The sequence below is a fragment of the Xyrauchen texanus genome, chromosome 36, assembly GCF_025860055.1.
Source record: "Xyrauchen texanus isolate HMW12.3.18 chromosome 36, RBS_HiC_50CHRs, whole genome shotgun sequence".
NCBI classification, from domain to species: domain Eukaryota; kingdom Metazoa; phylum Chordata; class Actinopteri; order Cypriniformes; family Catostomidae; genus Xyrauchen; species Xyrauchen texanus.
In genome coordinates, this window is record NC_068311.1 from 35,630,071 (window position 1) to 35,656,297 (window position 26,227).

The 26,227-nt window shown below is 38.6% G+C and overlaps 1 protein-coding gene across 3 annotated transcripts; it reads left to right on the top strand.

The window, feature by feature from the left end:
* On the top strand, positions 1-25,985 carry LOC127629833 (period circadian protein homolog 2-like). 3 transcript variants are annotated; one of them, XM_052107098.1, is made up of 23 exons: positions 1-131; positions 3,422-3,789; positions 5,008-5,100; positions 5,466-5,620; positions 5,714-5,835; positions 6,061-6,262; positions 8,024-8,075; positions 8,426-8,568; positions 9,314-9,392; positions 9,503-9,609; positions 11,613-11,766; positions 11,862-11,970; positions 12,999-13,172; positions 15,808-15,904; positions 17,574-17,709; positions 17,892-18,016; positions 18,197-18,391; positions 18,776-19,015; positions 19,479-20,548; positions 20,636-20,792; positions 21,199-21,376; positions 21,462-21,612; positions 24,640-25,985. In XM_052107098.1, exons 2-23 carry the CDS (start codon positions 3,461-3,463, stop codon positions 24,754-24,756), a joined length of 4,185 nt encoding a protein of 1,394 aa, XP_051963058.1. In that variant the 5' UTR covers positions 1-131; positions 3,422-3,460; the 3' UTR covers positions 24,757-25,985. The 3 variants fall into 3 exon arrangements, with proteins under 3 accessions (XP_051963058.1, XP_051963059.1, XP_051963060.1); XM_052107099.1 differs by having other exon boundaries at positions 17,577-17,709; XM_052107100.1 differs by lacking the exons at positions 20,636-20,792; positions 21,199-21,376; positions 21,462-21,612; positions 24,640-25,985 and having other exon boundaries at positions 19,479-20,620.
* The last annotated feature ends 242 nt before the right edge of the window (positions 25,986-26,227 follow it).

A 26,227-nucleotide genomic window follows, 5' to 3' on the forward strand; every position in this document is an offset into this window, starting at 1 on the left:
CATCTACCAAGCGGTTACCGGGTACAGTATGTCAAGACCCCTGCAAGCCTCACTGTGACTAAATTAACTCGGGAAAATACCGATACTAACACCGACCTGGACAAAAACGTGGATTAAACGTGCGCTTGCAGGTTTGTGACAGTAGACTACGTTGTTGCTTTATTTTTTCTTTCTTTAAATGTTCAGAAACTGTTGCATAACGTATTGCTTAATGCGCATGCGCAACCACTTCCGATTGTTTGATTTATAACAGTATTTTAACATTTTGGAATTTTAACGATTATAAAACATTGTAAATACGATATTATATTTATGTTTCCGTGTTTCTGCCTGTATACCAATCCAGAAGCATTTTAAAACGAGCTGTGTCGGCGGTAGCACTACTTTACATAACTGTGTCAGTGTACCGTGCGGTGCATTACAGGTCAACATGTGTGAGTGTAGAGAGGCGGACAAGGGAACAAATTGGTTATATTTCCTTAACATTTCTTCAGATTTACCTCGGTATTAGTCCGGTTTATGTTTTTTCTAAAGACTAGTCTTTATATTCAGGTAATGATATTTAATGCATTCTTTGGTCTAGTCCACATGAAACCTATAAAACAAAGACATATTCCTGATGCTGTAATGGATAATTCAATCCAAATCTACGCCCTTGTGTGACAAGATATTTGTTTGTTATTGTAGCCGAATTATTTCTTCAGGTTCTTTATGGTTAAATGGTTCATTTTGACTTAACTTTCCCTACATGCCTTCATTGTTCTCATCTCAATCTCAATCTTATTGCAATCTTAGTCGATCTAAATTTTGTTCATTGGAAAAATATGTAGCACTTGCTCCAAGAGCTGCCATTTAGTAATATGTAGTGCCGTTGGAATATGTCATGCATCTGTCAGAAACATTAGTCTAACAGGTCACACACACATCAATGACTATCTCGCCAGTTTACCTGTACCTGTGAGTTATACCGAAACACACAGAGTCATTTGTGTGTACCCAACTACATTTCCCATGTGTCTTTGCGGTGTTGACCAGCGTTCTATTTAAATGACGACGAGACATTATACGCTGTAATAAACGTTGTTTTGTATATAAATATATGGCGGTCTTACTATTTGTAATCATGTGTAGTAGCAGACTAAATACGGCTCTGTATGTTGATGTAGATTTGTACATTTGGCATTGGTATAGACGATAAATGCCTATTTTCTCCATCTGTTTTTCTTCTTTTTTTGATGTAGTTCGTGTAAATTAACTTATATCAAGGATGTGTAGAGGTGGCGACCACGTCCCTGAGTCCAGAGTGAGGGATCTAAGCGGTAATGCGCATGCGCGGGGATCATTGTCATTTAATTGTCATTTAATTCACTGTAGGTTCAGTGAGTTCACAGTCAAAAAAAAAAAAATCAAATCACTTTATTGTCACACACCATATACACAAGTGCAACAGTAGGTGAACGTCTTGTGTACAGTTCCGAGCAACATAGCAGTCATGACAGAGACAAGAAATACCAATTTACAATAAACAACATATTTAAACAACATAATTTACATATCAAATGTACATAAAATGTATATTAAATATACACATAATTACAATCAGTATCAAGTTATATTGAAAATAACTACTTTTCAGGTTAAAAAAATATCCCTTTAAATACCTAGCCACACACACATTATTCATTCTTTACTTCTCTACTAGTTCTTGCAAAGCTTACAGGAATTCTTGCGAATCTTTAAGTTGGGTATTAGGTTATTGTTGCTGAAGAAGAATGGGTTGTGGTGTTTGGGGGAGGGGATGAGAAAGAAATGTAGAAAGGGAAGTTTCCGCAGTCTCCATGTCATAGGCTATAAACTGAGAAATATATGTAAAGTTGTATTGTATATTGTGTGTATATTGCATTGTATATTGTGTATTCTATATTGTGTGTATTGTTTACTGTACATTGTATATAATTATTGTGTTGTGTAAGTATGTGTACATTTGGTATGTAAATTGTGTTGTGTAAGTATGTTGTTTATTGTAATTGGCATATGTCTCGTCACTGTCATGACTGCTATGTTGCTCGGAACTGCACACAAGAATTTCACCTACTGTTGCACTTGTGTACATGGTAGTGTGACAATAAAGTGATTTGATTTGATAAAGGCTGTGAGCAATAGATGCACAGTCCGTTCAATGGGTTGGAATGTTGTGTATGTTGTTTGTTCAGCTGACAAAACATTGAAAATAAGTAACCCCCCCCCCCCATTTCCGGAGGACAAGAACTAAAAAAAAACACTGGTTGTAAAAATTAGATGGAACTTGGGCTTCAAGACTGGTCAGGTCAATTAATTGGTTGATATTTAGCAATTTTGGGATTATCAGCATCAGCTGATAACTGTGCCCAATTGTCTGATCTACCAGCACTTTGTCAATGAATTGTTCACATTTTATGATTTTTAATGTTTTTTTATTTTATTTTGAATTAATATTGTTTAATAAGTGTAAAAACGAGCTTCTATATCATTAAGGCTATATTCCTGGTTCCTAAACAAGTTAAGATTAATTGACAGAATTTGTGGCATAATGTTGATTATGATTACATCAAAAATAATTCTGACCCGTCCCTCCTTTTCTTTTAAAAAAGCAAAAATGCATTTACAGTGGAGGTGAATGGGGCATATTTTTTAAAATTTGAAGCTTATAATTTTATCAAAGTTATTACATTAATTATTCTGGTAAAACTCATGTAGGCTATTTTTTGGAGCTTTAAAGTTATTTAAATCAAAATTTTTACAGACGTTTCGGGGTTTACGACATTGCATCGTCATGGTAACGAAGTTGTAAAATTGGAAATAGCCTACCTTTACACAACATATGGTTCTTGTTGGAGTCATGTCTACCAACAGATGAGGATCTGCTTTTATGGTGGAAAGAAACTGTGAAGCGGTACGAGAAACTCTGAAGCTTATCAGACCAGCTTGTTTGTTTGTGTGTTAAATCTTTGAACATGGGCAGAGCGTATTAGATAAAAAGCCAACTTTCACCACTTATTTTTCTAAATGATAACATATGAAATCATAAAAATGTGGTATCCTTTATGCAGACTCAGAATTTATATAAGCTATGCATGACCCTAATGCCATCAGCATTGGTTTCTATGTAAGCTCTGAATGAGTCCAAATGTTTTTTACAGTTATTTTATTATATTCAGTATATATATATATATATATATATATATATATATATATATATATATATATATCCATTTTTATTAACGCATATTAGTTTTGCCATAAAGAAAATAATAGTTTGAAGTTAGCTTATTTTGAAACAGTTAACTTAAATTTTAATTTACAATTAATTGATTACTCATTGTTTTGTGAGTTAGAGTACTCAACTACAAAATGCCTATAAAAATATTAACTCTTTTTACAGCTACAACATGTGATGGGGTTCGGTGACCTTTGAGCTCAAATGTTACACCTGACCATGTCCATGACGGGTGAGACAAAACCAGAGGCTTACCTGTACAGGGGTGTGTCTGAAGAGGAGGAGCCAGAGTACCCGTGTGGCTCCATGTCTCACCTGCACCACATGGGCGGGGCCTCTGAGGGCAGTGACAGCAGTCATGACCCACGACCCCAATCCCAGATGCACGAGGATATGGAGATGGGCGGAAATGGCTCCAGTGGAAGTGGCACGGAATCTCACAGTAACGAGTCCCATGGAAACGAGTCTATGGGGAGTTCCAGTGGAATCGGAAAAGATTCTGCCATCATGACATCGTCAGGGAGTAATAAAAGGTAAGGTTCACCCAACAGTCCATTTTCTTGACTTTCATATCCATTAATGGTACTCTCAACATGCATTATTCCACCGATACTGATGCAACACTGTGCTGAGATACTCTGACAGAGTTTTCTGCGCTACCATTCAGCAGTTTCGGTGGAAGGGCTGCAAGTATGTGTCCCAGTTAGCATCATTTCATCTCATAGTACATGGTACATGGCTTAGTAATAGTCATCCCAAATCATAGTATGTTGTATGTTGAAAATAGATTCCTGGATGATATACTTCCACGATGAGGAAAACACAGATGGAATCATGGAATCCTGTCATAAAAACAGAATTAACTATTAAATGCGGAATGTCACAGAAGGGAATAGGGCATGGGGTGATCACTTCTGAATGAAATGCACACATTTGTTGTTGTTGTTGCTCTTCGTCTTTGCTTTGTGCTGCCTTCGACTTCTGGGTTAAATACACTTCTCGGGGAAACTCTGTTTCGCATATCACTAAGTCCTATGGTCTGATTGACATGCTGGATGGAACTGAACTACAATCTAGGTCTGTTAGTTTGATGTGGCAAAAAACTTGACATTTCAAAAAGACCAATTATTGCGTTAATCCGACTGAAATCAAACTTGAATAAATGCATAAACACACTTACTGATAACACCTCATCATTAGCATAAGCTTCACTTGCGCTCTGCGTTTATAAAAGATGACAGACAGCAGAGTGCACATTAACCTTCAAGCGTGCAGTGCACGCAGACTATATTTTTATATAATTAAAGCGCAGCCTTTTGCGGTTTAACAGGAACATTTAAGCTATATAGGGAACTACTTATGCGGAGGTGTATAAATAAAATAAATAAAAGCTAAATTTAACTACACACGTGAAATTACGACAGAAATATACTACTACTGTATAATAAAATGTAATATTCAATATAGTAATAAGTAAATAATAATACAAATCATAATGACATTATATTTAATGTATGTAAACAGTGCATGTGTGTGTGTGTGTGTCTGAGCTTACGTGGGAGATGGCAAATAAAGAGGTAGAAATTCAGAAAGGCCAGGAAGGTCTTGTTAGTTCTCACTGTCTCTCCCCTCAGTCTGAGACAATGTCTTTAAAGAATAAAACAATGGTCTGACCTATTTTCAGAAACCCTCCAATCAGTTTTTGTGTCTCAATTTTGTCTTTCTGTTCACCTCTTATGTTTCTTCTGTAGCTCAAACTCTCAAAGCCTTTCCCCTCCCAGCAGCAACAATGCTTTCAGCATGGTCGGTTCGGAGCAAGACAACCCTTCGACCAGCGGCTGCAGGTAACCCACCCAATCATTACATAACTATAATACAGTCCAGTCATTCCCTCTTGTCTTTGATCCACCAAAAAATGAAATGCACACAGATACAGTAAGTATAAAAGCACGTGTTAGAGCAAGTGTTGATCCAGTGATATGATTTTTTTCTCTTCGGGTTCAAATGTAATGAATTCAGAAGAAATTGAAAGGTGTTTTTAAGCAAGATCACTCGCAAAATGGAAAAGGAATGAATAAAATAAATTGGACTGGAACATGCAGGAATGGAATGGATTGATGAACAAACTGGATTATTTTAGGTTTTTTTTAATGGAAGGTGCCAGAATGCCATTCCGCTCCAGTTTAAAACGTGTGTTTTGTCTCCACAGTAGTGAACAGTCGGCAAAGGCAAAAACTCAGAAGGAGCTTTTCAAGACACTGAAGGAGCTGAAATATCACCTGCCATCTGACAAACGCAGCAAGGGACGGGCTAGTACGCTTAACACTCTCAAGTACGCCCTGCGCTGCGTCAAACAGGTCAAAGGTCAGACAGCCTCAAACATGTGCATAAAGAAATGTAAACTGTGTGGAAAAGAAGAAATGTGTAAACTAAATGGTTTTGTCTTTGTTTTTCCAGCCAATGAAGAGTACTACCAGATGCTTATGATCAATGACAGTCAGCCATCAGGTCTGGACGTGTCATCATACACAATTGAAGAAATCAACAGTATTACCTCTGAATATACCCTCAAAAATGCTGTAAGTAACACACAGCTTTAAAACAGCAAGGTAAAGACACTGAACATATATTCTTTAAAAACATCTTGGCTTTAATTTGTGATCAGATTATGTTTGATAAAGTAATGTGTTTTTGAAGGTGTACTAGACTGTTTCAAATAAGTAAAGTGTGTTAAAATTGAAAACAGTGTGAAATGCAAAAGCAAATGAAATGCAATGTCATTGTGTGTGTGTGTGTTTGTGAAGGATATTTTTGCTGTTGCGGTGTCCCTGATCACGGGAAAGATCGTGTACATTTCAGAGCAGGCTGCAGGAATCCTGAACTGCAGAAAGGAGGAGTTCAAAGACCGGAAGTTTGTGGAGTTTCTGACACCTCGTGACGTTAGTGTGTTCTACAGCTTCACCACGCCGTACAGACTTCCATCCTGGAGCATGTGCACTGGAACAGGTCAGTTTACCAACACGTACTGCACATGTACCAGATATTTTTGAAATCTCTGATGCACTATTTTGAAATGAAATCACTAGTCCAGTGGTCTGACACCCTGACTTACTAAAAGTTTGCCTGCACAAAAACATTTGATAAAAAAAAAATTCAAAAGCAGATCTACTAACGTAGTCTACTGAGGATTGCATCTTTCAAATTTGCAAAAGAGCATGGTTTGCCTTAATGAATATACAGTTTAAGGTGTACACACAGTGATTTATCAAGTCTGAAAGTCATTTCAGGCACGGTATCTAGGAGAGCAAATTACTACTAATGAAAGGAAAGTGATACTTGATTTGCACTGTGCATCATACTGTTGTTGTAAAACGGAAAGAGAACAGAGTAAATAGCACACCCATTGATATTATTTCACCCATATATATTATTATTGTTTTATTCAGTTATTTTAGAAAAGAAAATCATAACTATAACCTAACTGATGTGGTTTCACACAAGTCTTGTCATTTTAAAATCTGTATTCTTCTAACAATACATGTCCAAATTCTAGTGTATTTAAATGTTTTAAACTGGCAAAATATTGCTTTTTACTGGTGGCTCTCTCCCGTGTCTCTCAAGAACAGCTAGCTTTACCGTGGTAAAAATTCAGATTTAGTTTTGACATGTGATGTCTTTATCTATACATAATACTGTATTTTCTTCTTTGAAAATCATGAATTGAGGCGATTTCATCCTCGGCTACGCAATCATTCTGGGGTGTTTCCTGTACAACTATGTAACTCACTGCTTAACCACCATAGTTTGATGCATTGTTAGATAAATTATCTTGCTAGTCACGACTGTTTCCCGAAACCGTAGTAACGTGTGTGTGTATATATATATATATATATATATCGTTCAAACCACTTTGGTTCAACAAAATAGAGCTGTCATTAATGATGATACTATTTTGCAATAGTAGGGTTTCCCTTTACATCAGACTTAGGGATTCCCCCGATGCACTTGAGCACATACGCACATGAGCACTCTTCAAAAACCTCACTTATGCGTTAACAGGGACACATAAGCTGTCTTTTCTCTCCAATTAGTCAATTCGATATAGATTCTCAAAAGCCATGGATCGATCTTTTACTCTGTGTGCACTACAATGAGAGGAAATCACTTGGATCTGCAACCAAATTTTATATTTTGGTTTTATATTTGGCAACTGGCTGGTAAATGTTTAGATTTCACTCACCAGTGATTGTGTATTATAGTGGTGGATTATTCAGCAGCGTGATCCTTCACTGCGTATTGAGAGTAAAAGTTGTTCCGTGTCCAAGGACAAAGTCCACTTAACCGATTTGTCATTGAATAACTAATAAATATATAATAAATATATCTAATAAATCATTATTATTTTATTTTGTGAAAGCTATAAGTGTGCTGTATGGTCATTTGGTACATTTACAACACGCAATAGCCACTTTTTGGAGCGTTTGTCCAACATGTTTGCAAGTTTGCTTATGTGCACAATTTTCTTAGTATGGTAAATCGCTTGCAATACGTCCATGTACACATCAGGCACACTAAACTGTCTTTGTCCGTATTGTCTTGTTCTCCCATTAGTGTCTCGCATCATAGGCAATGCATTTTAAAATGGCAAGTTGAAAGGATTACATTTAAGAAAAGTGTGTCTTGAGATCCTTTCCTGTCCTGTCTTCATTTTTGTTACTCTAAAATAAGTAAGACTTATTCTATTCTTGTCTCATATGTCTCTTTCAGAGTCTTCATCCACTGAGTTTATGCAGGAGAAATCTTTCTTCTGTCGCATCAGGTGAGAGAAGCTCAACTCAATCAATCCATTAATACAGGAATGAATATAAACCATCCATAAAGCAGTCACTATATTCATTTTCTTTTTTTAAAACCAATTTCATTCAGTGCCATTCTACCACTAGAAAATATAGTTCTTGACATGTAAACTAAGGTTAATAAACTAAGGTCTCTATTGATGTGCACAGTGATGTGGTGAACAGGTGTTTCACGCGATAGATGTGACTGTATTTTTGAATTTTAGCACATCTGGAACACATTTAATAATACATGTTAAAGACATTTAAATACATAGCATGTGATAGGTTTGCAATAGTCTTGAAATATAAGTTTGTGTATGTGTGTGTACAGTGGTGGTAAAGAGAAGGAAGGAGATCTTCAGTACTATCCCTTCAGGATGACCCCGTATCTCATGAAGGTTCAGGACCCGGAGCTCTCTGAAGAACATTTCTGCTGCCTCATTCTGGCTGAGAGAGTTCACTCTGGATATGAAGGTAAACACACAATCACACTGTTAATGCAAGAGTGGCATACACTGTACAATTGTCACTCTTGCGGTTGATGTGATCTTATTTCAAGATGTAATTTTTGGTGGATTCATGAAGATACCTTACAACAAATATTGAGTCTTTATGATGGGGGTCGGCAAACTTTTTGACATGGAGTGCTGACAGAATCCCACAGAATCCTCAGATTCACGCAGCTTGTTTTCATCAGCTGAATGGAAAATTAAACACTATTAAAGTGTGACGAGACACACACGTGATATGAGCGTGAATTGATCGTCTGTGTTCCGCAACTGCTTTCGGGTCCTTGAAAAACATAACGTGCGAGCAATGGCAGCCGGTGGACATTCTGGTGCCCTCCTAGGATAAGATGGTGCCCCCCTAGAGAGTTGATGCCCTACGCAGACTGCGTAGTCTGCTTATTGGGAGTGGCGGCACTGTGCGAATGACTTGCACGCGCTGCATGAGTCTGTTGGGTACACTGCAGTCTCATCACATTTTCACTTTTTGTTTATCCTCCCATTCAGCTCTTGAAAGCACACTGCATTATCATGAGGAAGGATTACATCAAGATGTAGCTTGGCATGCAGGTGCGAAATTTATATAAATAAAATAGTCTACTCCTCTCTCGCTGTTACTGGCGTGCCAGTGATTACCCCTCCGCATGCCAATGCTGGCACGTGTGCCATAGGTTTCCGACCCCTGCTTTATGACATGCTTTTTTAATTTGCAGCACCAAGAATTCCACTTGATAAGAGGATCTTCACTACAACACACACACCTAACTGTGTGTTTCAAGATGTTGATGAGAGGTTTGTGCATTCTATGTGTCTGTAGCAGTTTATTTGCATTACTATGAATACTATAGATTTAGATATTACATGTATTTTAAGCATATGTAATAGTTTTGCATGCATTACAGGGCGGTGCCTTTGTTAGGGTATCTGCCTCAGGACCTGATTGGGACACCTCTTCTGTTACATATACACCCCAATGACAGACCTCTAATGCTGGAAGTGCACCGGAAAAGTAAGATACAACCACAAAATTGGGAAAAAAGTTAACAATTTCTTCAGTAAAAATCAATGGTATTACACCTTTTGATGGAAAATATGTCAACGATATCTGTTTCATATGAGACACAAAGGGGTCTTCCACCAGGGGGTGCTTGATTCTCAATAAACCGAAACAGCATTTGAGTGGCACAGTCTCAGGACTTTTTTTTTTATTATTGGATCTGTATGATAACAAGTTTAAATACATTAATTCTAAAGATACCGGTAATATGAAATATATACATTTTTAAAAATGATTACCTGGTAATCACAAACAACAGTGATTGTTCCATCCTGACCAGTGCTGAGAAATGACACAGGTATTACATGTTTTTTTTAGCATTGGCCTAAACATTGATTTAAAATTATGGCATGGAGAAACTTTAATAGCCATTTAATGCAGCCTGTGATTGGTCAAAAACCTATGATGCACAACACATTGAGAAAGTTGTTTACTCCATTTGTAAACAACTAGCTAATAGCCTGCTACTCAGATGATTTTACAATTCCCTTCACAGAAATAAAAAAAACAACAACAAAGTATACAAAGAGGATCACCCGTTTCACATGTGTGAATGTGTAACTTCATCGGGAGACACTCGTTGAGTTTTCATCACACTGTGTGACTATACAGAAAATAAAGTGATTTCTGGATTACTACATTGAATTTTTCCTGTGATGATGGATGTAAATAATCAGAAGTTTATCAAGAGTGGGTAATTGAACTCTATTATGCACTAAACCGTCATGAAATCTAGTTTACATGAGGGAAGTATCGTGTGCCTGTTACTGTGTGGTTAATTTGCATCAAGACATATTTTTTAAGTCAGTTGATGAGTATATCAGTACAGTCAATTATGTTGAGTTATAAAAGCCTTTATTGTAAAAGATTGTGTTGATAAATAGGTTTATAGTGCTTTCAACATGTCCACTAAATTCAGCACGTGGTGTTCTGACCGCTCGTCTCATCTCCCACTGCGCCTGCAGCAGCACGTTAACCTGAAGACACAGACCTCATCTGAAAAACGCTGCCTTCAGGGGAATGTATAAGGAGTTATGATATATGAGTTAGGAGTTATGAGACCAGTTTCCTTTAGAGTTCCATTCATCCAAAAGCACTGTCATTTCAACCATTAATTGATTAGGCAGCTGCCTACGTTTTCAGATGCAGCCAAAGCTCATATAAATGAGCCCAAACAAAAGTGTAACTCCGATCCTGGCATCCTCCTTCAGTGTTGTTGATTTTGGTTTTGTTGATGTTGTTGTTGTTGTTGCTATTGACTTTCGCATTCCAACCATGTCAGGAGAAATATGGTCGATATTTGATGATGTCACTACGGTGGTGACTTTTGGCAATGCGAATACAACCGGGGAAAAGTCTCCATGGATGTTCTGTTCCTTGTAAGAGTTCTCATCTAGAAAGTTACTAAAGGAAAAGTACCAGTACTGTAGATGGAAAAGGGCCTGAAAAGAGTTACAACAAGAGAACAGATAGGTATAGTTACAGAAGACCCACTTTATAAAAGTGATAGATCGATAGACAGACAGACAGTTAGAAAGAAAGAACGAAGCACGTTTTTCCAGAACAGTATGAAGATCTGTGCCTAGTTTGGTGAATGTATCTTTAAAGGTTTTGATTTTGAGAAATAAAAACCCTAAATCAAGTTTGTTGAATAACTGTATTATAGCCTTGTGATGCCAATAGAATAATTATATAGACAACCTGACCAATTAGAAACAATGTCCACAAAGCCTCGTACATTTTCTGATCCCTCTTTTTAACTGATAAAAGGGTACAAACTGAATCATCAGTTTTCATCCATTTTTGTATTATCACTACTGCCACCTTTTTCCCCTCCACTGCAATTGAGGAGACTCAAGTTATATAAGCTTGATGAAAGTATTAAAAAAAAACTGTAATCACTTTTATACCAATAATACTGCTTTCATCCAATGACATAATTCTCTCTCCTGCAGTTCTGCAGTATGTTGGGCAGCCGTTTGATCAGCCCTCGATCCGGTTCTTTTTGAGGAATGGAGAATACGTTACTTTAGACACCAGCTGGTGTAGCTTCGTGAACCCCTGGAGTCGCAAGGTGTCCTTTGTTATCGGGCGGCACAAAGTCCGAATGTAAGTCTTCACCCAAAAGGTCACTTATTTTGCTAAAAGTTAAGACAGATCAAATGTTTAATATGTAATGTTCTATGTTTTTTGTGTGCACGCAGGGGTCCAATGAACGAGGATGTGTTTTTAGCTCCGACACTCACAGAGGAAAAGATCATGGATTCAGATATGCAGGAGATCACAGAACAGATTCATAGACTACTTCTGCAGGTGCAAACTCTCTTTTACACATATGCACACAATAAACATACTGGCTTGTCTTAGCAACATAGACTGGAAAATGCTTTCTGCATCAAACATTCACTCATGTTCATTCTCATAACCACATTCACTAAAATCCTATTCACACAAGACACAAAAGAACCATCCCAAAAGTATTCACATTGATTGCGATGTAATGGGGTTATGCAAAAAGTTCACATACTTGAAATAAATTGGATTGTGTTCAGGACATTCATGTGCTTTAAAACAAAATAAAATACACATTTTTATTTCTTTAATGCAGAATAAAACCCAACATTAAAATATAAATGTACAGTATATATATCAGCCACAACATCAAAACCACCTGTCTAATATTGTGTAGGTCCCCCCCATGCCACCATAACAGCACCAAACCCTCATCTCAGATTAGCATTCAGACATGATATTACTCTCAACACAATTGTACAGAGCAGTTCAAACCAGTCTGGCCATTCTCTTTTAACCTCTTTTATCAACAAGGTGTTTCTGTCCACAGAACTGCCGTTTACTGGATGTTTTTTGTTTTTAGCACCATTCCGAGTAATCTCTAGAGACTGTTGTGTGTGAAAATCCCAGGAGATCAACAGTTACAGAAATCCTCAAACCGGCCCATCAATAATCCAACAATCGACACCAACAATAATCCTTGCGATTATCTAATCAGCCAATCGTGTGGCAGCAGTTCAGAAAATCATGCAGATATGGGTCAGGAGCTTCAGCTAATGTTCACATCAACTATCAGAATGGGGGAAAAAAATTGATCACAGCGATTTCGACCATTTCATGATTGTTGATGCCAGACTGGCTGGTTTGAGTATGTCTGTAATTGCTGATCTCCTGCAATAGTAAAGAAGAAAGTACAATAATGTGATAGCGTGATATAAGACTATATCACAATAATAGAAGCATGCTGTTAATAATAGTAATAGCAAAGCTTTTGTAATAAAATTGTCTTTTTCCCATTGAAATACACTGTGTCAATCTCTGTCTTGTAGCCAGTCCACAGCATGGGCTCCAGTGGTTATGGTAGTCACGGCAGCAATGGTTCCCATGAGCACCTGCTGAGCATAGCGTCCTCTAGTGACAGTAATGGAAATGGAAACGTGGTTAACAGTGGCAGCAGGAGTAATCGGAACACCAGAAAGGAGGAGGGGAACAAGAGCAAACTGGTATTTCACACACACACACACACACACACACACACACACACACTTTCCATTACTCTCACCCACCACATGAAATATATAGAATCACATATAATGTCCAACATAAGTTTGTATACCTCCTTGGCTTTAAGCTGCAATCACATGTCTTAGCGATTATTTGAGATAATGGCATTATTTTGCACTATTTTGATTATCACATTTTACTGCCCAAATAAGGTAATTTAAAGGGGTAATTTCATGCTTTTTTTTTACTTAATTATTTTTCTTGAGGTTCACTTATAAAGTTAGTAAAGGATTTTACACAAAACATTATATAGTAATATATAACATGATATATATATCATTATATAGTACTAAATTAAAATTTTTCACACTGCCTCTGGCCCTCTGTCTGAAACCACCAGTTCTCTGTGCTGCCGCTTTAAGACTTCAGTATACACCCACTTTGTTATGATTGTCTAATATTTTTGAAGCGCAAACAATACGTGGCAAGGGGCGTCCCGATGCGTTTATTTCTGCCAAAACACTGGACGTTGCATCTAAAATGAGACAGATGAGACGCAGACACTATACTACACAACTCCATGCTACATTTCTTCTTATATTATAATATTATTATCTCTCACATCAAAGGTCATGAGAAATTGTGCATTTCTTTGGTAAGTAACCGTGTAAAAAACACAATCCGCTCCACACTGGAGTCCTGATCTTGGTTTATTTTGTGAGTAAAAATGTCTGATGATACAATTCTTGTATCTCAAACAAATAAAATCATTAGTATTAAATCTGTTATTCACCGTGTCATGCCCAATGTTGCTGTTACAGCAAATTCTTTAAAAGTTTATTTGCAAAGTCTGAATCATAGTAATAGTTCTCAAAAGAATCCTTAGAGAAATGTGCCGACCAAACCATATAATCCACATTGACGAGTTCAGGCACAAAAACAAACGTTGGCATCCTTCCAAAGGCTATGCGTAGATGCTAAATTTCCACAGCCAGGAATGTCCCAACATTTTCGACCCTTCCCTGGCATGGCAGTCTCTTTGTTTAGTTCAATAACAACTACAGCAATTGTTCCTCTATGTGTACCTGTCCAGCTCTCTCGAAATAAAAGTAGGCCTTTATTTATTTGATTAATTAAATTATCAGATGACTGATCTTAATCACAATAATTGGTAGTTGCAACCCAAAAGCTTACCCCTTTGTTCAGAAGCCGGACTTTTTCATATTTTATGTAACTACAAATAAGTAAGCATTATTATATGAGGAAAGATACTTTTGGGAGTGAGAGAAGTTTGAAAGGAGAAAGTGGGAAAAATAGAAAGTGAAGGTAAAAAAGAAATCTTAAGATGTAATTTTAAATATGTATATTTTAAAGGGGTCATGACATGGGTTTTTTTATTGTATTATTATGTTCCCTTAGGTGCAATTATAGTATTAATATATTTTTTTTTTAAGAAAAACTTTTAAAATCTAGTGATTTATGACCTTTTCCCACCCTGTTTCTCATCCTCTGATTCAAACAGTCTGGGGGCGTTTTCCATTTAAGACTTCAGTGTTAACGCCCACTGTTATGATTGGCTAACGTTAGTGCCTATTTATCAATTATTGACGCCCCCAGCCAGAACAATATGCAAGTAAACTAAGTAAAAACACTGTGATTATTCATAATGAATGAAATTGCGCTTTAAAAAGTAGTTTAAAGTTTAAAATAGATTACTTACAGTTTGCGTCGTCGTTGTTCCCAGAATAGTCTGCACGGACTTATCTTTGAGCAACAGTTTTCTGGCAAAGCCAGCATCATATTGAGATTTGTTCTCAAAACAGTCATCCTTAAAATGTACAGAACAAACGCTTAAGTTAACACTGCCGTGACTGGGACGTCCGCAAAAAATAAACTGCATCCATTTTTCCCTGACGTCTGGATCTTTCGGCAGCTTATTCAGAGGTTTTGTTTGACCACAGCCAGGAACAGCACATCTGTGTGGCATCGTAATTTTCCTGTGCACAAGTAGTCTCTGTCAGAGCTCGCTGTCCATCGACTGAACACTTGTGAGGCGCACGGCGATACTGAAATGAGCGTAGTTGTCTTGCGCTTAAAGCGTAGTTATCTTGTGCTGGAGGCGGTCATATGCAAACGCTGTTACGTCACTTCTAACCGACACGTCACTTCTAACCATGAATCCAGAACGAGCTGTATTTTGAGCTTGATTAAATAAATGATTCGTTTAGAATGGGGAGGACGTCTTAAAATATTAAACTTGCCGGACGTTTTAATGATACAAAGACCTCTTATATACCAAAAGATCAAGGCAAATTTGGTTTCTCATGTCATGACCCCTTTAAATTAAGTCAACCCTTTGTCTAGATTTGCATTTGATTGCCATTAATGCTGGATAATACTTTTTTTGCAACATGTCGCTTGGATATGTGATCTTGCGCATTCTTTCTCTGTAACGTGCAGCCCAACAAGGTGCTTTCACAGATCTGAATATGTCAACTATTTTAAAACAGCTGGAAATACCAGTTTTATTATAAAGGCTCCTATTTGTTCCCACTAGATTGCACAACCCCAAAGCCTCTCACTCCACTTCACATTATCTAAAACGGTGTGTGTTTACTTTTTTTTTTTTTTCAGAGGTCATTTCAGGAGATTTGTAAAGGGGTTCAAATGATGAAGGTTCTGGACCCTCAGAGCTCCTCTACCAAACCAGAGCAGAAGAAGAGCATAGACAGTGAGTTCTTTTGACACATTTAATTTATAATACACATTTAATATGAAACCTATTCAGTTTTGTTAAATTTACAATAACAAAAAGCACAATGGTTATACTACAGCCGTGGCCAAAAGTATTGGCAGTGACAAAAATGTTGTGTTTCGCAAAGTTTTCTGCTTCAGTTGTTGTGGTGTTTATTCACATTGTTTCTAGATTATTGTGCAGAGTGATCAGATGCATTTTAAAAAATTGCAAAAAGCTTCATTGGCCAAAAAATTTACTTAACCCCAAATTTCACAGTTTTTTTGGTCCTGGCACAAAATGACCAGCTAACATAATTTCACTAATCATATCAGCAGCACCTTGTTAGCAATGAAGAAAGACATGCAGCCATCATCTCTTTGCATCAAAATGGCCTCACATGCAAGGAAATTGCTGCAAAGAATATTGCACCTGAAAGAACCATTTACTGGATCATCAAGATCTTCAAGGAGAGAGGTTCAACTGCAGTGAAGGCGGCTTCAGGATGTCCCAGAGTGTCCAGCAAGCCCCAGGACCGTCTCCTCCTGAGGAGTCAGCTACGGAATCGTGTTCCGTAGCAGGTTGGTGTGAGTGCATCTGCACGCACAGTGAGGCGAAGACTTTTGGACAATGGCCTGGTGTCAAGAAGGGCAGCAAAGAAACAACTTCTCCAAGAAAAACATCAAGGACAGAAATTCTGCAGGAAGTACAAGGATTGGACAGCAGAAGACTAGTGCAAAGTTATTTTCTCAGATGAAGCCCCCTTCCGACTGTTTGGGACATCTGGCAAATCAATAGTCCGCAGAAGAAAAGGTGATCGCTACCATGAGTCCTGTGTCATGCCAACAGTGAAGCATCCTGAGACCATCCAAGTGTGGGGTTGCTTTTCATCCAAGGGAGTGGGCTCTCACAATTCTGCCCAAAAACAGTGCCATGAATAAAGAATGGCATCAAATGCCCTGCAACAGCAACTTCTCCCAACGATCCAGGAGCAATTTGGTGATTATCCGTGCATTTTCCAGCATGATGGAGCACCATGTCACAAGGCAAGAGTGATAATGAAGTGGCTTGGAGATCATTACATTGAAATTTTGGATCCGTGGCCAGGCAACTCCCAGGATCTTAATCCCATAGAGAACCTGTGGTCAATCCTCAAAAGGCGAGTGGACAAACAGAAGCCCACAAATTGTGATCAACTCCGAGCACTAATAAGGCAAGAATGGATCACCATCAGTCAGGATTTGGCCCAAAAGTTATTATCCAGCATGCCAGAGCGAATTGCAGAGGTTATGAAGCACAAGGGTCAACACTGTAAATATTGACTCTTTGCATACATTTAGTGTTTTTGACAATAAAAGCCTTTAAAACTTATGAAATGCTTATCATTGTTTTCCAGTATACCATAGAAACCTGTGAACAAATAATCTACAAATACTGAAGCAGCAAACTTTGCAAAACACAAAATTTATGGTTTTGTGTACCAGTGATATCACATGGTATTTTTTATGTGCATACCACGGAATATGAATGTGGTTATCGTTCAGTGATAGAAATCATCACATGATCCCCCACAATAATCCATCATGAACCCTTAGGGAAAGCCTGTTCTATGCCTTGGAACCCCACTATGTTTTTGTGTGTTTGAATATTGACCCTGTGTATTAAGCAGGGTTCAGGGCATCTGTTCTGAAGCAAAAAGACTCTGCACTGTTCGTCAGAGATGGACCTTCTGCAATGGAGGAACGGAAGGACCACACAATGTACTCGTACCAGCAAGTAAGCTGCCTGGACAGCGTCATCAGGTTTGTGGGTTCTGTATACTGTTAAAACAGTATGTTCATTGATCTATATTGAACACTAATTAACTTTTTGTGGTATTTGTCATTCACTTTATTTGCTTTTTTAAAACATTTCAGATGTATTGGTTCGAATAGTTGTTAGTGTATTAGTGAATATTTATACATAAATGAATCGTGTTTCTCAGATATTTGGAGACCTGTAACGTCCTGAACAGAGCAAAACGAAAGTACCAGTTCTCCTCGAACACCACCTCCTCAAATTCTGACGAGGACAAGCACACCTCCGATGCCAGTCTACAGCAAACAGAGGGTAATTTGATGTCAAAATTGTTAATACCATGAAATGAAATCTTAGCTCAGTGGTTTTAGAAGTTTTCTGATATTTGTTTTTGAAACAACATAAAGGAATGTTATTTCATGTTAAATTTTAATCAAACACACTTCAGTTTCGATACTTCTGATCATGTCATTTTTTGGGGGGGGGGTTTAGATCCTCTAGGTATGGAGGTGCCATCCTCTATGTCTATAAAGACCAATGGAAAGCCTCCATCAGGTCCCGCCCCTGTTGTGGGAGGCCCTTTATCTCCTTTGGACTTGCCCAGCAAAGCAGACAGTGTGGTGTCTCAGTGTTCCTACAGCAGCACTATTGTACACCCGGGGGACAAGAAAACACAGCCAGAATCAGGTACTAACTTGCATCAAAACATACAATATCACAAAATACTTCATATATTTGTGTTCATATTTTAATACTTTCAAGAATCTCATGCCAAATGCCACATTTAAAAAAAAGCACATCTTGAAACCCCTGTATTCTGTTGCGCTCTGCCCATCTGTCTTTGAATGCAAAAACACATCATGTGTGAAAGGCTCCTTACTCATTTTGTACTGCCTGTTCTCAGTAATGACCAAAAAGTTTCCATCTCATTTTAAATATTTGCCAGATACAACCAACATTGTGTGGGAATTTAAAAAAAATTATTTGTTTGTTTGCATATACGTAAGAGAATGATCAAATTCTACTGTTTTCGAATTATTTTACCAAATGACGTTTAACTGTTGTTTGCAGAGATAATTGAGGATGCTGCAGAAAGCCCCACCTCTTCCGCACCTGTCAGTGTGGTTTCCCCACCCACAGTGGAGCAGGAAGCCTATAGGAAGCTGGGACTTACAAAGCAGGTGCTGGCCGCACACACGCAGAAGGAAGAGCAAGCATTCCTCAGTCGTTGCAGGGAACTCCTGCATGGTCAGTCCCTACAGAAGAATTGCCTTTTTAGCAAACAAAAAAACAGAGGACAGGCTGCTGAAGGTATGTAACCATTAAAACACACAGAGCTGATACATGGTATTGCAGGCATTGAGATATCAAACATATCCAGTGGACCACATTTGCCCTATTCACACTAGAAAAAGCCTCCACCCCTCTTGTGGTTCTCTTCTGCATCCAATATTTGGTAAAGGTCTGCATGGAATTAAGTTAAAACCAGAACTAGTCCAATACCCAAAACCATTTGACTCGACCCGATGGTTACCATGAAATATAAGCCACATTTTATAATTATTTCTCCTAGAAAGAAAATCTTCACAAAAGGGGAGCTTTGAGGGCACTTGTGAGCTCCTGTCTAAATGATAAAATGGCATACCTTACAATAGAGCGCCAGACAAAACATGAAAACATGAACATGCTTAGTCGATAGAATTCTCTCTCCATCACAAACACTTCACTCTTTCTTGGTCCCTTTCTCTGCCCCTTTTTGTTATTGTTTCTTCAGGAGTTAGTGGATTCAAAGCAGGAAAAGGTGTGCCTGGTAGAGAGCCAACAACCAAGAAAAATTGGCGCACCAAAAAGTCAAAGAAACCACGCACAAAACATGCCAATTCATCAGATAATGCTGCGTCTCAGCACAGATCTCTACCACCACTGCAGGGTTTGAATCAGACATCCTGGTCCCCCTCCGAGACTTCACAGTCTGGGCTTTCGGTTCCATTTTCCACCGTAGTTCCAGGGTATCCTCTCTTCCCTGTAGTTCCATCCACTGTCCCTCCCCAAGCCCCTACTGGAATAGCAGAGTCCCAAACCGCTCAGGCCACGCCCACTGCTCCTGCTTATCCTACCCCATTAGTCACACCAGTTGTGGCATTAGTTTTGCCCAGTTTTATGTTGCCACAGTTAGGCACAGCATCTAATGGCGTCTTTCAGCCCCAGCAACCGTTAAGCTCCCAGCAATCCTTCAATTCCCAGCAATCCTTCAATTCCCAGCAATCCTTCAATGCACAAAAGCCAATCAATGCCCAGCAACCCTTCAATGTCCAGCAACCCTTCAATGCCCAACAGCCCTTCAGTCTCCAGCAATCCATAAATGCCCAACAGCCCTTCAATCTCCAACAGCCCTTCAATGGCCAACAACCTTTTCAGCCCCAGCAAGCCTACAACATCCAGCAACCCTTGCAGCCTCAACAGCTCTACACAAACCATCAAACCTGTTCCACCCCACAGTGTCTTCAGAGTCCCCAACAGTCCTTTCTGACACACACCTTCAATCCCCATCAACTTCCATTTCCATCTCAGATAGCCTTCCAGTACGCTGTGACACCCGACCCTAAACCTTCCATCATTGAGTCTTCAGAGTGTAATTCTCCCTTGCCACCCCCTCACTCCCCCCCACTGTTTGGGTCCCGCTCTAGTTCTCCATTGCAGCTGGACCTGCTTCAAATGGAGGAAAAGCATGACTCTCAAAGCACAGCGCCCCCATCAAACAACCAGGGGAACTGTAGCTCTGCACAGGACAGGATCAACACATCTATTAACAGCAAATCTTATGCACCAGATGATTTGCAGCAGGTAAAGTGTTACAAACCTTGAACATCAGCGAATCTTGGACTTGATGACTTCAGACTTTTTCATGATTTTCTCTGGCTGCTCTTCCAGACATTTTGCTCAGGTGATGGCAGCCAGTATGGTGACCACTCCTCATCTAGCAGCGTTTTGGAACTGTTGTTACAGGAAGACTCTCATTCCGGCTCGGCCACATCAGCATCTACTGGTTCCACATCCAATGACTGCAATACCTCTAACAGTGGCACAGGTCACCACCAAGCTAATGCTCAACATTTAACATTTAATGCTTAACAATAACATTTAACCTGAACAGTTTGAAAGCACTAAACAGATTAAGTGTCAGACACAGTTACATTATGGAGTGTTTCAACAACAAACCATTGAATTATTTACAATTTCATCCAGTAATGCAGTGTTAACGGCACAAAGCAGTTGCTCCGAAGTCAATTATTCCTCTTATACCATGTTGAGGTTGACCGATATTGTGTTTTTACAATGTTGACCTCTTATACCATTGTTACCACATGTGTATGTTTTTATATTAAGAAATGTTTCAGGTTTTGTCCATGAAATGACAAACAATTAATGAAGTACTAATTATTGTTAATTTTTAGTTTTAGCTCTCAAAACTAAACTTTTCTGACTCTGAGCAGGAAGCAAAACAAGCAAGTACTTTGGTAGTATGGATTCCTCAGAGAACAATCACAAGATCCAAGAGACAATCAAGGAGCAGGAGCAGAATTTTGCTAAGTATGTTCTTCAGGAACCTGTATGGAGGATTATGGCTGACGCAGATGACAATGTCATGATGACCTATCAGGTGCCATCAAGGTGAGCGACAACTCATAGTTGCCTTTGGCCTTATGCATAATTCCACCACCAAAATGCTTTAAAGACTGCATTAATTGTGGAATAGGGACATGGAAAAGGTTCTGAGAGAAGATCAGGTGCGTTTGAGGCGTATGCAGAAGAACCAGCCCTGTTTCTCCTCAGAACAGCGTAGAGAACTAATCGATCAGCACCCATGGATAAGGAAAGGTGGCTTACCCAATGCCATCAACATCAAGGTATGTACGGCTGTTTTGCAAACCCTAGTGAGCTGCCTTACTAGATAGCATTTTAGGCATCATATCGTACAGCATCCTCGTGCAGTTCTCAGGACTTGAGTGTATTTTAACAGTTCCTGTCAATGAAGCTTGTCTCAAATCTGTCATTAACTATTGAGGTTCTGTTTAAGTAGGATTCTGCCCCTTTCACTTCACACCAAATGCCATTTTTCAGTGCAATTATTTGCCGTGATGAAGATTTTGAACAGAATCTATGGATGCGTATGGAGTAATTTGTTTTGGGTGATATTGAGCTGTTGCAGTAACACACATGCGCACACTTGAGGGTGCTAATGCATCAGAAACCATTTTATCAACTGGCATTAAACAGCAACAGATGATAATCAGAATGAAAAGAAAAATAGTTTTAAAAGTATTTTGGAAAGTGTAATATGTAAACATTCAACAAGCATTCACACTTCTGCCTTGTGCGAGACGTACAATTTTTTCCCAACAATATTCCTTTGTGTCGATTTTTAAATGTATTTTTACACCTACCTACAACAATTCAGCTGAACAAATCTCTTTCATTTGCATATTTTCCCCTTTGTACCAAATGACCTTCTATGGACTGTCAAAAGGTTAACAGAATCATTTCCATAAAATAAAAAAATATATATATAATTATTGGTTTCATCTCACACAAAGACCAAAAACTGCATTCCTCAAAATGAATTGAAATGCTCAGGGAATTACAAAGCACTCCAGATGCAAACCTGCAATAAATAAATAACACTGAAATGATTGAATAATAAACTATTCCCAGCACTCTTAATCTCGGGGGGCGTGATTGATTACAGCAGCGGCCAATAGGCCTTATCCATAGTGGCACCAAATTAGATTTTTGACGGGAATGAAAATGACGGTGTGAGGGACAGATTTACACTGTATAAAGCAATCAAAAAGCTCATAGATCACATCTAAATTTCCATATCTCATGTTGTCTGGAGTTTTCTAAGAGAGATATAGGCAGAAGAGCTATTAATGCATAAAAGTGACTAGTGTTAAGGCACTCTAATGTATATAAACATCAGAGTTTACGCTGTGAATGCGTTGATTTAAATGGGGATGGTGCGTCAGAAGGACGGAGGGGAAAAATGCAATGGTTTGCAATAGTGATGCGCTGCAATGCGACCAAAAGATGAGAACATTTCAACTTTTGCTGCAATGCACTCGGACGTAGGAATGTGTTGACCAATGAAAATCTCGGAAAGGCAGGACTAGCTGCGCTGTGAAACCGAAAAAACATTGCGGACAAACTGCCTGTCCTTTTATTATTTTTCTTTGCCTGGCTAAAACGATAGTAATTGTTGAGAGAGCGCCTGGAGTTTCAAGTGTTTACTGGTACATTGTCGAAATTCGTCTATTCGTGATCGCCACTTTGCTGCTTGTTTTCAAACTGAACCGCTTCTTCCCTCTGTGGTACACTCCTTCCAAATTGACCCCATGCATCAGACAATCCATCTGAGCCTTTCTTAGTGTGTAGGCCCAATGGGGCTTTCACATGACTTGTGTTTGCACTACCGAATACATCGTAGTCTATAGAGTGACGTGCCAGCGCAACCCTGAGTCCAACTTTACACCAAAATGTTTTTCATACACATTTCTGCCTGACAAATGATCATTAGTTGCTAAAGAAAAAGAAACTAAAGGCTGGTTTATTCTTCTGCGTTGAATCCACACAGTAGGTTCTGTGTAGTGCAGTTTGCCTTTTGCATTGTGTCACCTATTGTACTGGCATGAATTTGCTGATGACTAAATTTGCATAACTTTTGGTATGAAAGGGCCTTTAGAAGGTTGCTGCCTCATGTAGGCAGCTCACTAGGGTTTGGAAGAAAGCCTATGTTTAATCGATAGTAAGTATTAGGGATGCACCGATACCACTTTTTCTCTTCCGATACCGATATTGGAAATCTCAGTATCCCGATCCGATACCAGTGTTGTTTTTTGCATAATCAGTTTAGAATATCTTTTCATTATTGTGTGGAACTAATGGAGAGTACTCTTTAATATGTAAAGAAACACAAACCTCTAACTACACATTATTTCATATAAATGTACAGCTTATTAAGAAACACTTTATTGGTAACTAGTATACTGGATAATGCAGCAACAAAATGAACAGTAATTCCAGTATAAGTCACCAGCAGAAAAGAAACCAGTGTTTTAATTTTGCTTCCCAAAAATGTTTCAACTTGTATCTGGACTTTAAAGGATTCAGATCTGTTTTTTGTTCAATTAAGACATCAGTCCAATTTTCATTCACACGGTTATTTTTTGGAACCCATTCAATTTAAATATTGTTATAAATTGTAAACAAATACTAATGATGACAACAATAATAATAAATTGTTATTAATATTATTATTGACTTTTAATTTGAAATACAACAGTAATATATTTACATCGAGCACTTTTTAAACCCACATGCTTTTATTTTGACATTCTGAACTCTCCAGGAAGTCCTGTATGTGTCTGTTTGTAGACAAGTTCACAGTAGTTTAATTCACTTCTTTTTCAAATTCTGGTCAAATGCTCCTCCAGTGCTGTTCTAAATGCATATTTTAAGTGAACCGAACTATTGATCATCTACATCTGAGATGTTGTTCTTGAGTAGCACTCAAATATTGCGCAGAGCGTGAAGGCTAAAAATAGCCGCGAGTGCATCACCAGCTTGTACGTGAGTTTGTCAACAGAGCAGCACCATTCACTAATGCGTTGGCCCTGTGCAAACTATATATTTACTCATTAAACGCAGCCTTTTGGGATTCACAGAGCTATCGCACGTCTTCAAGTGGCTTTGAATAAAATGCATGAGTCATATGAACTACTTTAATGGTGTTTTTATGGTTCTTTTATGCCATTTTTGAGCTTGACAGTAACGAACATAACTAAAACACAGTGTCGGATTTGGATCGGGCTCATAGGATCGGTAGTAAGTATAACTGCAGTACCATTTTACAACCATAACTGTATGTGTTTCTGTAGGAGTGCATGTACTGTGAAGATAACCCCTCTGCTCCACTAGAAGAGGACATGCCTGATATGGAGTTGGGCAGTTTAGAAGCAGAGGTGGGACAAGATGGAGGAGGTTCTCGGAAATAGAAAGTGATCGAGCAATCTAGTGGATAAACGGTGCTATGAAAATCCTCTAATCTCCAGTAGAGTGCGAAATGGCCTTCTAGGTTCACACCTGGCAAAACATTCACATGCAGAGTGAAGGCCCCAATATATTTCTAGCGAAATCGAGGTCTGGACAAGTGTGACGTCATTTCAAACAAAATCTGCCAAAAACAAATATGTTTTTGAGTTTGTTTCAGTGGTTCGAAACAGCTCGCCAGTGATAACTTTCAGGAAAACCAGCTGGTAAACACCTTCATAATGCCATTGGTCCACATCTTCGGTGGGTGTGACCCAGAGCTCCACCTACATTGAGGCCAACAGCTAATTCTGATTAAGTTGTTCACTCAGTCAAGATCAGTCAACATGAACACACTGGTGTGTAAGTTTGCATGAGCTGATGCAAACTTGCCAACAGATATATTAACCTTTTGTGTAGAGGCACTTTCCATTTTCGTGAAATTTTTTTACTTTAGTCTACGAAAGGAACCGAACCTACTCAAATAATCTTAAGAGCTCACTCTGTTGTTTGATATGCTGCTTCATTCATGTGCTGTCTTCAACAGAAAGCCATTAACACATTCATTGGTCATGTATGCCTGCCTGGCACCCTGTTATACAGTAGTATCAAGTCATCATAAAATACAATAGCCGCTTTTCCACTATCAGGCATTTTAATGGATTTGTACTGAACCTGCTATTTTTTTTAATATACTCCGAACTTGTATCGTTGTGTGCTGGATATGTAACCTGGCAAATTCGGCAAAACTCCGCCTTTGACACTGACCCCGCCTCAATCCCAATCCCCAGTTGGCCTTGTTTGGCCCAAGGGTAATCATCGGGCCAAAGGCCATTGGCCCCGAGAAAGCCCCAAGGAGGAATGATGAAACCCCAGAAGCGACAGTGGGAACGAAGGGCCCCTGACATGCACTAGCATGCCCTCATTTGGCCCGATAGTGTAAACATGGCTAATGACGGAGTGTAACTAGTGCATATTATGGCAGCATATACTGTTAGCGCATTAGCATCATGATTGCTGAATGTATACAAGACAAATTATAAAGAAAAATGGTATGCAGTATCAAACCAAGTTGAGCCACAGGTGCAGGACACGATGCAATCAACAAAGAAAAAAATTGCAAGTGTCCGGACAGTGAATTACTTTTTTTACAGTGTTTCAACCATTAGGACTGCGACATAATTTAAAAAACTATTTAATTAATATTAATATTATCTTCTGCTTATATGTTACTTTAAATCATTTTTGAGTGGTTAAAACATCTTCTTTAACTGACCTCTTGTGAATTCTACACATAGATAGAGGTATATAGTCTGATAAAACATTTTAATGTCACATTAGTTGATGTTTTGCCTCACCCAGCGGCAAGGACGGTGTCTGAATGTTCATAAATAGTAAACCATTTCACGACTTCTTCAACTTACTTTCTAGGGGCCT